This window comes from Aquila chrysaetos, chromosome 17 (genome assembly GCF_900496995.4).
Source record: "Aquila chrysaetos chrysaetos chromosome 17, bAquChr1.4, whole genome shotgun sequence".
Lineage (NCBI taxonomy): Eukaryota > Metazoa > Chordata > Aves > Accipitriformes > Accipitridae > Aquila > Aquila chrysaetos.
In genome coordinates this window covers 4,671,982-4,688,150 of record NC_044020.1, presented here as the reverse complement: position 1 = coordinate 4,688,150, position 16,169 = coordinate 4,671,982, and the positions used below count along the sequence as shown (strand labels likewise).

The 16,169-nt window shown below is 41.1% G+C and overlaps 1 protein-coding gene across 1 annotated transcript in view; it reads right to left on the bottom strand.

Annotated features, from left to right (window-relative positions):
- Positions 1 to 2,358: 2,358 nt before the first annotated feature.
- Positions 2,359 to 16,169, bottom strand: part of LOC115352567 (BPI fold-containing family C protein-like) — a 30,074-nt gene continuing 16,263 nt past the window's right edge. Inside the window, exons 7-16 of the mRNA XM_041129614.1 lie at positions 16,108 to 16,168; positions 14,454 to 14,545; positions 12,693 to 12,866; positions 11,659 to 11,712; positions 10,532 to 10,702; positions 9,830 to 9,897; positions 8,354 to 8,396; positions 7,239 to 7,302; positions 6,119 to 6,195; positions 2,359 to 5,592 (exon numbers count right to left, since the gene is read on the bottom strand). Of these exons, the coding sequence (XP_040985548.1) occupies positions 5,515 to 5,592; positions 6,119 to 6,195; positions 7,239 to 7,302; positions 8,354 to 8,396; positions 9,830 to 9,897; positions 10,532 to 10,702; positions 11,659 to 11,712; positions 12,693 to 12,866; positions 14,454 to 14,545; positions 16,108 to 16,168 (882 nt within the window). The 3' untranslated portion in view covers positions 2,359 to 5,514. The remainder of the gene's footprint in view (positions 5,593 to 6,118; positions 6,196 to 7,238; positions 7,303 to 8,353; positions 8,397 to 9,829; positions 9,898 to 10,531; positions 10,703 to 11,658; positions 11,713 to 12,692; positions 12,867 to 14,453; positions 14,546 to 16,107; position 16,169) is intronic.

The following is a 16,169-nucleotide window of genomic DNA, read 5'->3' as shown; positions in this document are numbered from 1 at the left end:
CGGTTTTCCTTATTCCCAGCTACTACACTGCATTATGGACAGCTGAAAATACATGACAGTGTCTTTTCTAGCGTTACGTTTATGTAAAAAATTTCTTTAGTTACCACAGGGCTGTTGGACAGCTGGGATAAAACTATCTAGAAACACACAATTGCCTCTCTCCTAATACCTGAAAAATTGTTTTGATGTTGCTGCATCTTTCGCTAGCTGTTTCATTATCAGAGGTAATAACAGACCTTGAACCTCTAAAATATTTTCAGTCATGATCACAACTTAAGCAAACTGTGAAATTATGAGATAACATTGACTTCATTTTTGTGTAACAGTTCCAAGTAAGCCCACAGAACACCTTTGCCTTTTAGTAAGACTAATTTCTTTTTAATTTTAACTGACAGAAATTGAGACGTGAAAGAAACACACTTCACGTGTAGAACAAAAACAAAGTACTGGAAGGAAATGCGTCTTTGGCATAGTTCTTATAACTTAAAATCTCAAAATTTAGCCAGATTTAGCTACATCTATCTCTTCCCAACAAAGCCACTCCACAACAAAGAGTAACCACAACATATTTGTTACCATACCTCTCCTCCGACGGCCGAAGAGAAGACCCTTGCTGTGCCAGACCACGGGGCTGAGGATTCTGCAGGGAAAACCCTCTGCAGCCACGACCCCGTCTTTTAAAGGAAGGAGCTGTGAGCTTGAAGAGAGCCAATTACTGCCATCTTCAGCAGTATCACGCAGGGAGTGGCCTCTCCGCTAATCAAGTCCCAAACTATTTTGGGTGTCCCAGGTTAAATCTATCACCCTAATTTCATTTAGGGACTAAGCAGAGGGCAATGTAAACTGTTGGGTGGGGGTGCTCAGGCGCCGGGATGCTGAGCTCAGGGTGACGTGCTGCCTTTGTGGCACACCGTTTCGGCACTGATTTTTCAGATGGACCTGAGAGGAAACCCCAGTGGAGGACCTCTTCCAGTAGTTCCACAGGACTGATACTTATAGCCAGGTCTATATTGTGAAAGAAATAAATGAATGTGCCATTCCTAGGAAGAACAGATGGAAAACAACTGTCTAGGCCCACCTGTTCCGAAATTGCTCAGGATACAGAAAACCATAAAACATATAGTATCTGTATTATAGCATATATATACTATAGTGTATATATGTGGTGCAAATATATAGTATCAAGTCCTTGCAGTCAATATTCTCTATTTCTTCTGCTTGCTTATGCAGTTAACTTTAGCTAACCAGTACTACTTGGCTTGTCAAAGAGGTGATTTAATCAATTAGCTTGCATGTTAACCAAGGAAATTCCCTCAGGCATGGAGCACTTTGCTGGACAATCTGAGTCACTTCATTGTGCAATCCATGAATAGAAAAGGGTAGAGTCATTTGTCAGTCAGTCAACAAATACTCATACTTTACACAGATTTAACATTCACCGCAGGGAGTCACATGCATAATAATTTCATTATTTATATCTCTGGCAACTGAGGATGAATAAAAATCACACCCTCAGTTACATAAACCTCTCCTTTAAATTTTTTGCACAAGTTCTGCAGTTCCTTCAAAGCAAGGGAAAAGCACCACTGTTTCCATCCATATAGATCTCCAAGATTTACAAACAACTGAATTGTCTGAAAACTATCTCAGCTTATCCTCATCATTTCCTTTTAACATTTTATGGTTCTTCTAATGGAGTACCACCCAGCTTAGATAAAACTTTCAGCAAAAGTTAACAGACTAAGGCTTTCAGAACAGTTTCATCATTTCTTTCCACAAATACAGCAGTAAAAGTGAAATATCTGCTTGCAGACACATTCAGATAACACATTCAAATATGCTATAAATAGTTTCTACACCCAAACTTTTCACCTTTCAAGGTGTTACAAAGAACCTCTAAAAGGAATGATTTTTTTCATTTTCTCTGTTGAGCCACCAAGAATTTGCTTCAGTTTATATGCTGAAGGGGATACAGATTGCAATCCTTTTTACCCAATATACAAGAAACCAAATGAGCTTATCAGTATGGCAATCAATGGAGACTTGGTACTGCATCTCTGCAGATCACTTTGGCTTTGCATGAGTCCAGCTGTTGCCTTCGGCTCAGTGCTCCAGCGGTCCCCCTTCCGCACATCCCCAGTTCTCTGCCTCCCCAATTGTCCCCCTTCTCCATGCGCTCTAGTCTGCGGCACACTGAGGGACATGCATCGCTTCCATGGTTCTGTCAATCAGGAAACAATACCAGATGCAAAATGGTATACTGACCAGTAGGTAAGTATAGAATGATACAGGGGAACTGTTGGCATATACAGCATCCTCTTTAGCCCTAGGAGAAACAATTTCTTTGTTTGTGAACAACAGCCAGAGGACTAGAGCTTAAGGGGCAGTGTCGTGCTAAGCCACAGCTCTGGTTTGAAAAGGCCCACGTGGCCATGACACTCGTCTGTTGGTCCTGAAGCACCACTGGAAGAGAGAAGAGATGGGCACCAGGGCTTTAGTTCTCTTTTTCCCCATCTCATGAATTCTTCCCCAAATAGGCAGAAGAAAGTGCCTGAAGTGTTATCAATGAGGGACACCAAACTATTTATAAATCTCCATTTCTTTTGAGTTCTTTTTCTGTTCTTCTTCTAGTCACTCTTCACCTACCACAGAACACAATGAACTGGAAGTCCTGTTGTGATTTACTGCTGTTGGGTTTCAGGATGCTTTTTTTTAGTAAAAAACTGTAGCAGCCAGCTAGATAAATAAACTGATTCAGCTAAAAATCAAATGCAAGCCACATTTCTGTCCCACGTTGGAACTGAACTTTCTGTAGCGTGACATTTGTAGACTAGTTTTCCTTTCCATACACTTTTACTATCTCTTGGTTGAATGTCTCTGGTGACACTGACATAAGACAAAAGAAATCTTCCAGCTCCATTTTACAAATACAAGCGGTACAAAATTATTTGGAGATTGATACCCTCAAAGAGCTGCAGCTACTCACAAACAAGGAAGAACTGCTGGATGATGTAAAGGCCAAGGACAGCCTTGGCTGCAGTGAGCGTGAGACTGTGGAGTTTCAGATCCTGGGAGGAGCGAGCGAGACAAAGAACAGAATTACAACCACAGACTTGAGATGAGCAGATTTCAGGGACCTGCTTGGCAGCATCTGTGGGAAATTGCCCTGGAGAGCAGAGGCCCAGAAAAGCTGGCTAATCTTCAAGGGCAGCCGCCTCAGAGCATAAGAACGGTCCATTACAATGTTCAGACAGTTGAGCAACTGTGGCAGAAGGCCAGCATGGATGAACATGGAGCTCCTGAGTGAACTCAAACACAAAAAGGAAGCATACAGAAGATGGAAACTGAGACCAGCTACTTGGAAGGAACACAAAGATATTGCTTGCACATGTAGGAATGAAGTCAGGAAAGCCAAAGTTCAGTTGGCGCTGAAATTAGTTTGGGAGGTGAAGGGCAACAGGAAAGGTTTCTGTAAGTACATCGATAGTACAAGAAAGGCTAAGGAGAATGTGGGCTTATTGCTCAGTGGGCCGGGGCACTAGTGACAAGAGACACAGAAAAGGCCGTTTTCACTAGCAAGACTTGTTCTCTGGCCTCCCAGGCCGCTGAGCTCCTAGCAGAGTCTGTGGGCAGCACCCACAGTGGAGGAAGACAGACTTCAGGATCACTTAACCCAGCTGGACATACACAAATCCATGGGACCAAGCCAGATGCATCTGGAGGTGCTGAAGGTTCTGCCCAGCTGATCTCATTGTGAAGCTGCTGCCTATCTATCACCTTCAAAAAGTCGTGGCACTTGAGAGAGGTTCCTCATGACTGGAAGAAGGCAGATGTCACACCTGTCTTCAAGAAGGTCAAGGAGGATGATCCAGAGAAGTCAGTCTCACCTCAGTCCCTGGGAAGGTTATGGAGCAAAATGTCTTAGAAGCTATTTCTAAAGCACATGAAGAATAAGAAGGTGACTGGGAGCAGCCAGCATGGGTTTTCCAAGGGCAGACCATTCCGGACCAACCTCATTGCTTTCAGTGATGAGCTGACTGGGACTGTGGACAAGGGGAGGGCAGTGGTGTTCTATACCTTGATTTCGGCAAGGCCTTTGACACAGTCTCCCTTAGTCTCATCACCAAGTTGGTGACATATGGGCTGGAGAAGGTAGGTGGAAAATTGGCTGGACTGCCAGAATCAAAGAGCTTTGACCAGCAAAATCCAGCTGTTGACCAGTAACTAGTTGAGGTCCCACAGGAAACAGTACTGTGACCAATACTGTTTAATACCAGCTGGATGATGGGACAGGGTGCACTCTCGACAAGTTTGTGAATGACACCAAATTGGGGGGGAGCAGTCAACACGCTGGAGGGCAGTGCTTCTATTCAGAGAAACCTGGACAGGCTGGAGAAGTGAGCTGACAGGAACCACATAAAGTTAACAAAAGCAAGTGTGAAGTCTTGCATCTGGGAAGAAATAACTCCCAGCAGCAGTACAAGCTGGTGGCTGTTTAGAAAGCAGCTCTGCAGAAAAGGATCTGTGAGTCCTGGTGGACAACAAGTCGAACATAAGTCTGCAGGTCCAGGTAAGTGATCCTTCCCCTCTATTTGACACTTGCATTTGGAGTACTGTGTCCAGTTTGGGCTCCCCAGTACAAGAAGGATGTCGACATCCTGGATCAAGTCCAGCAGGTGCCACCAAGGGGGCTGGAGAACATGACCTACAAGGAGAGTCTGAGAGATCAGGCCTCTTCAGCCTGGAGAAGAGAGGGCTTGAAAGAGCTTTTTGTTGTCTACAACTTTTTGATCAGAGAATACAGAGAAAATGGAGCCAGACTCTTCTTGGAAGTGTGCGGTGATAGGACAAAAGGCAACAGAACAGGTTGGAACATAGGAAATACTGATTAGATATTAGGAAAAAAAAATTATTCTGAAGGTAGTTAAATAGTGGAACAGGTTGCCCAGAGAGGTTGGTGGAATGTCCATCCTTGGAGGGGTTCAAGACTCGACTGGACACAGCCCTCAGCTACCTGATCTAATTAGTCCTGTTTTGAGCCAGTGTCTGGACTAGATAATATGTTTCTATAATTCTATGGTAATTCATTGGATTTTATAAACCTGTTCCTACCCTTGGTATCCAGTTAAAAAGGGCCAAATTGTGAAATTCTTGCGAAGAATAAGGTCTCACTCCATACACAAAGTTTTGCTAACACTAATGGAGATAAATTGAATAATGCAAGAACTGGTTCCTAAAATTAATGAAATGTGGTGTCTATAAGTAGTGAAAAGAACCAGTCACCCCTTCTCATCAGGCTGCAACAAGTTTTCTAAAGCATCAGTAACACTCAGCTACACTCACTGTACTAAAACCCAACAGATTTAGTTTGTGAAAAGTGATTAAGAAGTTTTACTAGAACATTAAAAATAGTGACGAAAAGCCATGCTTCTAGTGTTATAGCATCTACTCCCTACAAGCCAGCGGAAGGGAGACTACATTTTTCTCTTATTGTTGTTTAAAAGTAAAGGGACATTAGGAGTGACTGTGAAGGTCCTCATCTCCCCCTTCCTCACGTTTGTAGTGAACATCAGTGGAAATCACCAGATGACCCTGAGGAAAGAAGAACATGTAAAATTACCTTAAATTTCAGACGGACATATTCAGGGTCAGTACTCTGGGACTAGATCCCATGGTAAGCCCCTCAGCAGGGCAGGAGACAAGAGTGGCTTTATGCCTCCTGAACTTTTGTTAGCTTTAGGGGAGGAATGGGCTCTGATGTAAGTTAATAAAACCCTCCAGAAGGCTGAGAAACACACTGAGACGCTCAGGTTGCCTATGAGCCTTAGTAGAGAACGGTCAGAGTAGTGAGGACTCACGCACTCAATGCTCCTAAGCCCTGCTGGCATACCCCATGCTGGCATACCCCAAAGGGCTGGTGGACCCTTTATAACCTACAACTGCTAGGGGTGGAGGGGTAGAGGGCTCATTTTTGATCCAGAGTTTGGATTTTATATCTAATGTACAGTTAAAGCTTTACTATTAGCAACATTTAGATCTACCCAACACAGGAACACACACAAATGTGTCAGGCCTGAAAAAGAAGCAATATTCTTTAACAAGAAATTGGACTTCTCACCTGATTCATTCTTATTACAGGTCTAGTCAGGGTAGTGTGGGCCAAGTTAAGAAGAGGAAATCCTTTTCCTAGTTTATCTTTGGAAAGGACAAATATAAATACATTTGAATGTAATAATAAAATGCACTTCAGAAGTATCTTTCTCAAGGAACTTGATTTGTTTTGCAATTTCCCTTTAATCAGCTGTCCTTGTGCCTCTCAAGGGAGCTATTACTCATATGTGCTAAAAAGCAAAAAATCCTGTGAAAAAGTTGCATACAAACCTCTTAACAGTCTCTCAGCTCTCTAACACTGGGATTTGACTGCCTTTGCTCCTCTCCAGGTATCTGCCCCACAAGATCTGATTTCTGCTGTTTCCCACTATGACTTATTCTCCATCTTCCTTTCATTTTCTTCTCTACCTGATCCTCTAATCCTGTCTGTCCCTCTTATTCTCATCTATGACTACCTTCCTGGATCAAGCCTCAGCTCTATTCCTATTTGCTTTTCCAAATATCTGACTTTTGCATCTCTCCCTTTCGTTCTCTTTCCTTTCTCCTCATCAATAGCTCACTTCCTTCCTCAGCAGCCTCCTCACCCCTGTTTACCTCACAGGCACCTTCTGTCCTCTTCCACTTGCTTCTTTCCACCTTCACCTCTTTCTTCATCATCCCTCACTCTCTGCATCCCACTGAACCGATGTTCTACTTTGTCCTGCCTGTGGCAGCAGGTGAAGCACAAAGGCAGAGGGAGGTGATAAAGTTAGAGATGTCACCCCGAAGCCCCAAGAAGTAAGTGTGCTTCTGCACTTCCCCAGTCTGGGCCATTCTCCGGTCATGGCTTGACTCTGCATCAGGACAAGACTCAAGCTTATGTGTCAGCTCTGCTGCCACGCTGCATCCAGTGAAAAGGAAACCCAAGCCCGCTGTTTGGAAGGGAGCCAAGACTTGCTCTGTCCCAGCCCCTGATCCAGGTGACTGAGGGACCAGGACTGAAGTCCAGCGCAGAGCAGACCTGTCCAGGTGTAGCCAAACAGTCAGAGAACCTCCCATAACCCAGTCTTTAAAGCTGGGCACTCCCTTTTATGGTTTCGGTCTTGCTTTCCCACCAACTGTGCTCAGGAACTGGCCACAATCCTTACCATTGATTACTGGGATCACTGCGCTCCGTAAAGCATAAGACAGAAAATTCTCCGCCAGTGAAATCTGCTGTGAGGGGGTAAACACATTTGGTGATTATTGCCTGATGCCTATGGGATTGCAGCTTGACAGGGGAGATGGAGGGTTAGAACTGGAGTGACATGCAAAAAAGATTGGAACAGAGCTTAGCAGAGAAAATCTCAGGTAAAAAAGATCTTTTTTTGGTTTAAGATGCAGCTGAACAATGTAAAATATACTGGCAAAGAGGTGTCACATTTTTCTTGCAGTAAGTTAAATTGAAGGTTTTTTTTTTCTGTATGTTAAGTATCTGGGTTGAACCTTAACTTTAGGAATGAAATCTGTTCAAGCCCATTTCAGCTGCCAGGACTCACTTCTCAGAAGTGAACTGTTCTCTGGGTGGCAAGAACTGCCCTGTCCTTGTGCTCTGTCTTATGCCAATGCAATTAGTGTCCTCCTCCCTTCACTTAAAGATGTAGGTTGGGCTAAGCTGCTGCAGAGTCACACTGACCATTTCTCAGTCTACAGTGAATGATCAAAGCAGTGGCACGGTGTTCCTTTTATCCCCTATTTTTGACTCCCATTTTTATGGTATTTGGTTTAAGTGATTCAAGATAATTCCTGAAACTGAGCTTAAGCCTGACTTTGTATTCGCTCCAACTGCTGCACCTACTTAATCCAGCTGTGAATTCAGGCTGGCTGTCAGGAACAGGTAGAAGAGGTGCTAGCCCCATGCCTGCCTTTGTGCTGCTGGATACAGAAGTGAGCAGAATCAACTATGATGGCTTGCTAGGTCATGCAGACCCAGGCAGACACTTCTCTTTGTTTCAATTAATGTTACACAGTAATAACTCCATAACATTTGGAGCCTCTAATGAGAAAAAAAAAAAAACCCAAACCAAACAACACTCCAAGAGGTATTTCCTCTTACTGGAAAGAAAAAGAAAAGCAGAGAATATACTCTTTCAAAACAGAAAGAGCAGTGGCAGATGATATCCCCAAGACAGACTAAGAATTGTCCAGCAACAAGTTCAGATGAATTTCTTTTCTCTCTGAAGGGCTCAGCTACCTTTCCCAGGCACTAAAACCATCAGCTTACCTCAGAGAAGCCAAGAATGGAGTGCAGCAGGGAGAACTGGAGCCTGAGGAAAAGATGTAAAAGAAGAGGATTCACTAGAAAGGATGAAGGCACAAGTTATGCACACTGCGTGAAGATTCATTTGTGGAATTTCATACCGATTTCATGCTGATTCGCACATTTAATTTTGCCAAAGACTCCTTGATTCCCAACAGCTTTTAATCAAAACTGGCACAACTACAAATGAGTTCTAGAATCACTGGGATCTTTCTGATACCAATCTCCTCCTACAGTCAAGTGTAGTCCTGGGCTTTGACTATAAGACTTGGGAAATCAAATTTTTCTGGAACTGCCATTTCCTGCAATGGCTGAACTACACATTCCTCAAATGTTCATTATGATTTGAATAAACTCATATCCATTCCTAACCATTATTATTTTCTAACTTTTCCCACTGATGCCTGTAATGCATTCTCAGATCACTGTAAACATAATACTGGGGAAAAACAACATTTTTAAGAACAGAAGAACACATTCTTGTGTCAAAAGCTCTAAGTGAGTGGCACCATTACTTCTTAAACTTATACTGACAGGCTCTGATCACTCCAAGTCCTCTTTTCCTGTTAAAAAGGTCCAGTGACCAAAACTGAGAAAAGGCTGCTCACATTTTTCTTTAACAAAAATGTAATAGGTTAAAAAATATTATATATTCTGGAATTCTGCCCCAACTTGGAGTACAGAACCAACAAGAAGAAACACCAATGTGGGCTACTTGCCTGAAAGTCTGAGCTTCTACCCAGCTGGTGCATTTAGGGAGAAGGGGGCTGTAAACAAAGCCCAGCTTGAAGTGTGAATAAAATTTGTTGTAAGGCAGCTGAGAACACCCATAACTGTAGGTAACCACAAAACCAGCAAGATCTAAGCAAAATCTAAAAAGCTCTGAGCTTTGCTTCGAACTACAGACACCTTTCTAGTCTCATTTGTTTGAAGGCATGGTGTCTGCTGCAGTCTGTATTATGTAGTCTCACTTTTCCCTTCCCCTCATGGGAAGGCACACAGAGAGCTAGTTACAGTGGTCCAGTGCAGTGTTTGCACTCTGGTAGTTCTGTTTACGATGCTCAGACACGGCATGGCAGCGATATTTAGAGGGTCTCAAATAAACTACTGAACTTCATTCTCCAACATCAGCACAGACTAAAACAGAGGCCTTTAAGATAACCAATAAATTGAACATTGTCATCTGGAAAGGTACTTAACCTACAGAAAGGGATAATACCACGTTGCACAAGAGACATGGTTGTTCCACAATATTATTATATTTCATCTGCAAGATTTAGATCAACCAGTCAAAAGTATCTTAGAGCCCCTGTGAGAAAGAAGGTAATTAATTTTCTTTTTCTCATGGTGAAACAAGCACTATCAGGCTGACACAATGAAGTTCTGCTGTGTCCTAATGTTGGGATTGTTAATGTTGTTTTCTGAATTTCCTTTGGTTACCTCTTCAGAAGTAATGAGATAATCAACTTCTGTTTGGTTATTGTCAGATTGCCTCTGGTACTGGCTGTCTGCAGGGGAAAAAACAGAACAGTCTTCTGTGACTGTATACACAGATAGATACTGTTTTAGATACAGGCACAAATGTAATTGCTTTTGTGTTTGGAAACACAATGTCTAAACCTTTTATTTGGTCAATACATGTAGATAGTGAAATCATTTGTGAATTTGCTGCTTTCTGCCAGCAACTGAGATCGCGTGAGCAAAGTGATAATACTGGCCTGATTGCCTCCTTATCGTTAGGATCATTTAAGTCCTTACATGGCTGACATAATGAACTCACTTTCAATTTAATGAAAAGATGTCTGGGGACACACTGAACTATTTTATAACAAACAAGTTAGGAAGACTGGGCATCAGATAATCACATATTTATATATTACAATTTATTCTTGAATAATCACTCAACTCCCACATGGAAAAAAGGGCTTTCATAAGTAGCTCTCTGCACCTGCCTATTAAATTGTACAGTATGTGGTGCATGTTTCCTCCCTGTGAAATGCATCAAAACATTATGCATATTTGTGGCAGACCAGTATATGCTATTTTATGCTGATCTCTATGATTTTCAAAGGATCTGGAAGATTAGTGTGTGATTTGTTCAGCCCTAGCACTGAATGTTATCTTCTACCTCATGTTACTTACTAGATTCCCTGTAAAGATGTACTGGGTGGTTGAATTTGGCAGAACAGCAAACACTTCTACACAGCCAGTGATCTGTAAGATGCATCTGTCTGCATTTAAACTGACCGCAGGTGGTGATGTAGCCATCAGCTTCAGCAGCACTGGGCATGCTGTTACATAGCTTAGAGCAATCTGTGGAATTTCAGAGGAAAAAAAGTTGACTGCAGAGTTAAGTTTTTCTTAAGCTATAGTTTCTGTGGCTGCATCATAATCAGGTGCTATATACCAATCCCCTTGTTAATTAACCTATATTAAAAATACTTCACTTTAATTACACCAACTGAAATAACGAAATTAGCATTGCATATACTCTTCAGTTTCAGAGACAAATGATGAAGCTTTAGACCCACTGATATTGAACATATATGGAGAAATATTTAAGGGTTGTTCCTGAAAACTGTATTTCAAGAAGAGAGGATTGGCACCGCATGTTAAAGAAAGGAGGGACATGAGTGATTAATGCCAAAAAAAATTAATGACAATATAAAAAATATGGAAAAGAGGCAGCCTTCCAGAAAGCCAATCTTCTGAAAAATAGAGAAACTCCTAGAGGACAAAACTTTAGTTTGCAATGCCACAGATGCCAAATCTCATAATTTTATAGTAAATGTTGCCATATCAGAGATTTTTAAAACATCTCATAGTATCTTAATTTCTTGCAACACATTTATAAACTTAGCTCCTCATGACTATTACTTCTCATTGTATATAATCTCCAGCAGCCATAAATCAGGTATATTTGCATAGAGAAGTCAGGCTACCAGTAGCAGAGATGCCAACACCTCAAATAGGAATAAAATTAAACTGATGTCACCAAAGCTGTCTGCCACTTAGTCTTTATAACTGTTTCAGAGACTGAGAGCAAATCTAGCACTTAGCAGGGAAATGAATGACTAATGAGTAATTTGATACAGTTAGGAAGAACATGGAGTTATGATGGGTGGACATATATGTCCACTAATCACAAACCAGCTCAGTTTCCTTGTCTCCTCCAAAGTTTTGCGAAGGAGCTAGCACACAGATAGTACCTGCAAGAAACATTAGCTACTGCTCTCTCTTAAAAAGCCCATACAAGTAAAAGTACCCACCTCAGGAACAAAATCTTTGAATAAGGCGGTATTTAGGTTAAAAGTAGTAGCAAGCTGTAAACAAATGAAATAAATTAGATATTATATCAGCTTGAAAATGGGAAATTTTTTTTCCCTTGGTGAAAAAAACCATATTCTGTCTACTTTAGTTCTAGATAATCTATGTTTTGATTTAGTATTCCCTTGCCCCAGAATGATTCCTAGGGAAGCCATAGTGCTCTGTGGAACAGAAGAGAGACAGATTTCTCATGGACATGTTTCAGAAGCACGTACCAGCGAACAAGCATTATTCTTTGACAGAACAGACCTGGCATCCTGCTTACTTCCTGCCTTTGGGACTTTCTTAGATGAAATATACTGAATCTGTCAGAGGCAGGACTCAAAAATCTCATTTGCCCTTTTGCTGCTGACCACTGTGATGATGTTTGTCGGTGCCATTTGTGTCACCAATTTTTATAAAGATGCTCTTAGCGCTCTTTCAGTTAGCAAAACTTCTTGGAAACTCTGACTACTAATGTCAGTGTGGAAACCACTTCTGAGAGAAGTCTTGTATGTTCTTCACCCACAGCTGAAAGCTTCGTGTCCTTGTACCTGCTTCTTGCCTTGTTCTGCTGCTCTGTTAAGTCTGAGGGTTTATTCCAGCTCTCAATACAGCCGATACATTTGTTGTGGGTCTCTATGCAGCAGACTGTGGCTTCAGTATACTTTTTCCTGTCTTGTCCATTCCTCTCCTATGTGGAATCCATGCGGAAAAAAGCTTTCTTTGGTTCTTTCTGCCCCCCCCTTGCACACTGACTCTGTGACTTTCGTACCTGTCATTCCTTGCCCAGAGCTTCCAAGAAGTTCAGACTTGGGTCTGAGGGAGACTTTGACTATTTTAAATGATGACATATAGAATGAATGTCATGGATCCCTCCTACAAGTGGTGGAAGTGTGACCCAAATCTGTGTGAAATGACAAACATAATGTGTCTCCTTTGCTGACCATCCATACTGCTGATATTTGTAAATCTATTACATGCAAATTATACTTACCTCTTTGGAGATGGTGATGTTAAAGACCCCTGCTCTGTAGTAAGCCAGTGAAGCAGACTTAATAAAATAACTTGAGACTCCCAGGTAGAGCATGGAATCACCCTGGTTTGGGAGACCAAATGGAGCTGGCACAAAGGGAGGTTCTGTGTGATTTCCTACTGGATAGACTGTGCCCTGCAAAGAGTCATTATCAAGTATTTCTAGTTGTAAATATTTGTATCTGTCAGAATGCATTAGCAGTGGTTGAACAGAAAGAATTCTTCCTAACATGAAGAAAAGCTTGACATTAAAGAAAACCTGAAGTAAGCAAATAAGTCTGTGATATGCCCTGAAAATCAACAAATTCTACCTCTTCTGTAAAAATACAGGAATCACAGAGAAAATCTGGCCTCCATCCTTTCAAAGTTTGAATTTGAGCATTCAAATGAGTAATCTGAACTGCAGCTATGAGACACAAAAAAATCCTCTGGACCACAGCTTGCTTTCTCTTGTGGCAAAGACACGTTTGTTAATTTAATTCTAAGGGTGACATTTCAAGAAAACCTTCAGGCAAACCCCAAAAGCACTGGAAGTTGCTTAGGACAGGGACACACAGGAGCCTTTTATACCACCTAACTCTTAGCCCTGGTCCAGCTGCCAGTCCTCCAAGACCTAGTTTGAGTGCTGCACAGGTGTGGAACCTTGGTTCAGTTATACTAAGAAATTAGTTCTTAAAATGTGAGAAGGTATGTGAGCCGAGGCCATGTAAGACAAGAAAAGTAAGAACAGACAGTAAGTAGTGTAATTACTGACACTGTAACGGTTAGTAGCTGAAAGATTCAACAGGAAAAATACTGACATGGAAAGGTATAAAAGACGAAGAAAAAAGTTGAGAGTTGGAAGATGGCAACTCATAACCATCCAGAATCAGCCTGTTCCAAGGAGCACTGAAGACCAGTAACTTCCTTAACTGATTAATAACTGACTTACAAAGACTCATCCAGTATACCATTGTGGCATCAGCATGTCAAAGCTTAGCCTGTAAGTTCTAGTTAGCTATAGTAGCTGATAAATAATTGCTTAGTACTTTTAAGCTATGTATATCCTGCTTGCAGAGTGTTTTTTGTGGATGGTAGAAGTTGCTTGAACAAAATAACCATGAGGGAGAGTTTCAGCCATAGCTCTAGCACGCTTTTCTTAACTGAAGTCAGTTCTGAGAGCCATGGGGATGCTCTGAATTGCAAGGACTGTTGAAGCTGCTGGAAAAGCCGGGCGTTGCTGAGATATCTCTTGCTGACAAAGGTCAAAAATAGATAAGAAAGGAACTGCTGCGTGCTGCTCAAGGACTGCTGTAAGAAGTCTTTTGTTGGGGTGTGACCTGTACATATACAAGATGCTGAGTCATCTCAAAACAAATGCTGTGGATTGCAATCACATTGGTACATATCAATGGTAACAGGCGAAGACCAAGCAGCAGTGGAAGAGCTGTGTACCTAAATAATACTTTTATGCTGTTTATAAAGCACCTCTGAAGGGTTTCAACTCTGAAATAATTTAATTCTAAACAACAGCTTTGGTTAATTAACGAATGCAGTTAATTTATTAAATAAACAGTCATATCTGGTTTCCAAAATAGCTCTTGACCAAAATGTCCAAATGTCTTAGTGCTTTTCTAATTAAATATTGGAGAGGCTGAGTAAGACTGTAGTGAAAGAAAACGAATCAACACAAAAGGGAATCAGAAAAGTCTTAGAACGCACACTAATATTAAAGACAAATTACCTTCAAATCCAAGTTAATGTGTGATTTGAAGACTGCTGGAGAACTAACTAGGGAATAGTCTATTTGTGCAAAGGCATCAATCTGGCTTAAGACTAGAAGAATGATGGACAAAAACAAAACAGCCGTTATTACAAAAACACATCACAAACGGTTATTGTTTAGTTAAAGGCAAAGGCATTATAGAAATGATGAATCTGAAGAAGAATAATGATGGGAGAAGGAAGAAGAAAATAAAAAAAACTTGTTAAAAGGGAAAAAGTGAGAGATTCCCTCTGGGGAATGGGGAAAGTCATCAATTCCTCCTGGTTTAGGCCTTGTTCTCCTGTTGTTCACAACTGAATACAGTCCTCAGAAATCTCTCCCATGCAGTGAAAGAAGGAGTATCTGGGGCAGAGTCCCCTTTTTTGTTATGTGTTTGCACAAGACAACTAAATTCTCCTATATGATTAGTGAAATCCTGGTAAATACTAATAAATACTTTGGAAGATGACATTAGCACATTTTTATGCATATCAATGTTGAAGACAAGGGACATTTGTTCACAACAATAGAGGGCACTTTATCAGACAGTATGACTGAAGAATTTTTCTGAGAGGTGCTCACATGCAACTTCAGTCTGATTGTTATTTTTGATTGGACTGTAAGGTATGTTCATACTGTACAAAAATAAGAGGGGTTTAAAGAGAATTGGTGAATTCACACAGAGATTATGAGCTCCTCAATATGACAGCACAGCTTGGAGTGCCCTTGTGCCTGAAGTGTTTAGGTATGTGCTGCATAAGAAAACATTCTTGATGACCATGATTTTTAGTAATATTTGCCACTGCTTGGCACATGGCAGGTCTAGGCCATTTTAGGAAAAATACACGTCTACTTACTCTGCTTCTGAATAGCAGAGCAGATAGTAGAAATACCCATAATGCAAAGTGCAGAGTGGGAACAAACTCTCTGACCTGAATTATATGACTTGAGTGAATTTGAATTGGCGAAAACTACAAATACTATTAGTCTTGGAAAAAAACAACAAAAAAAAGAAGAAAAAAAAGAAAAGCTGTAGGATTTATTATAGAAGTGAAAATCTTATGTGTATATCGATATATGCTTTTTGGACACAGATATCTTTTGTCTTCATGTCTCTGCAAGAGTGACACCGAAATTGTTATTGGTGTGAAGAGAAGCATGCTTAGTGTGTAGTGTGACGCTGCTTTCCTGCAGTATCTTGTTATCTCACTGAACTCAAGTTCAGAACAAGATGTGCTAAGTTTACGAAACCTTACAGGTATGTTTGCTAGCTCTTTAGCGGATTACTGGTAACTCAGGTTTTCTCATGTCCACAGTACCAAGAGCATAAAGGATCAGCATGAAAATGTTCATCTCAAAAATCTAAGGAAATAACACAGGTCAGCTACAACAGACTGAAAGATTACAGGTTACCTGCTATGGACACCCAAGAAATCTGAATGTATATAAGGTGCATGCAAGAGATTTCTAGGGTAGACTCTGTAATAGGTAAAGGCATAGAACAATGGCTGTATTTTATTTCCTTCACTTTTTTTGTACTATGAACACAGGAAAGGTTTGGCATCTAATAAAAAAGGCTACAGTTTGAGCACTATGAAAATTACTTAACAAAAAGCTGTTATCAACAACTCACCCTTATACTTTTTTAGCTGTGCATCCATCAGTTGGACTTTGTATTTGATGTTTAGGCATAGC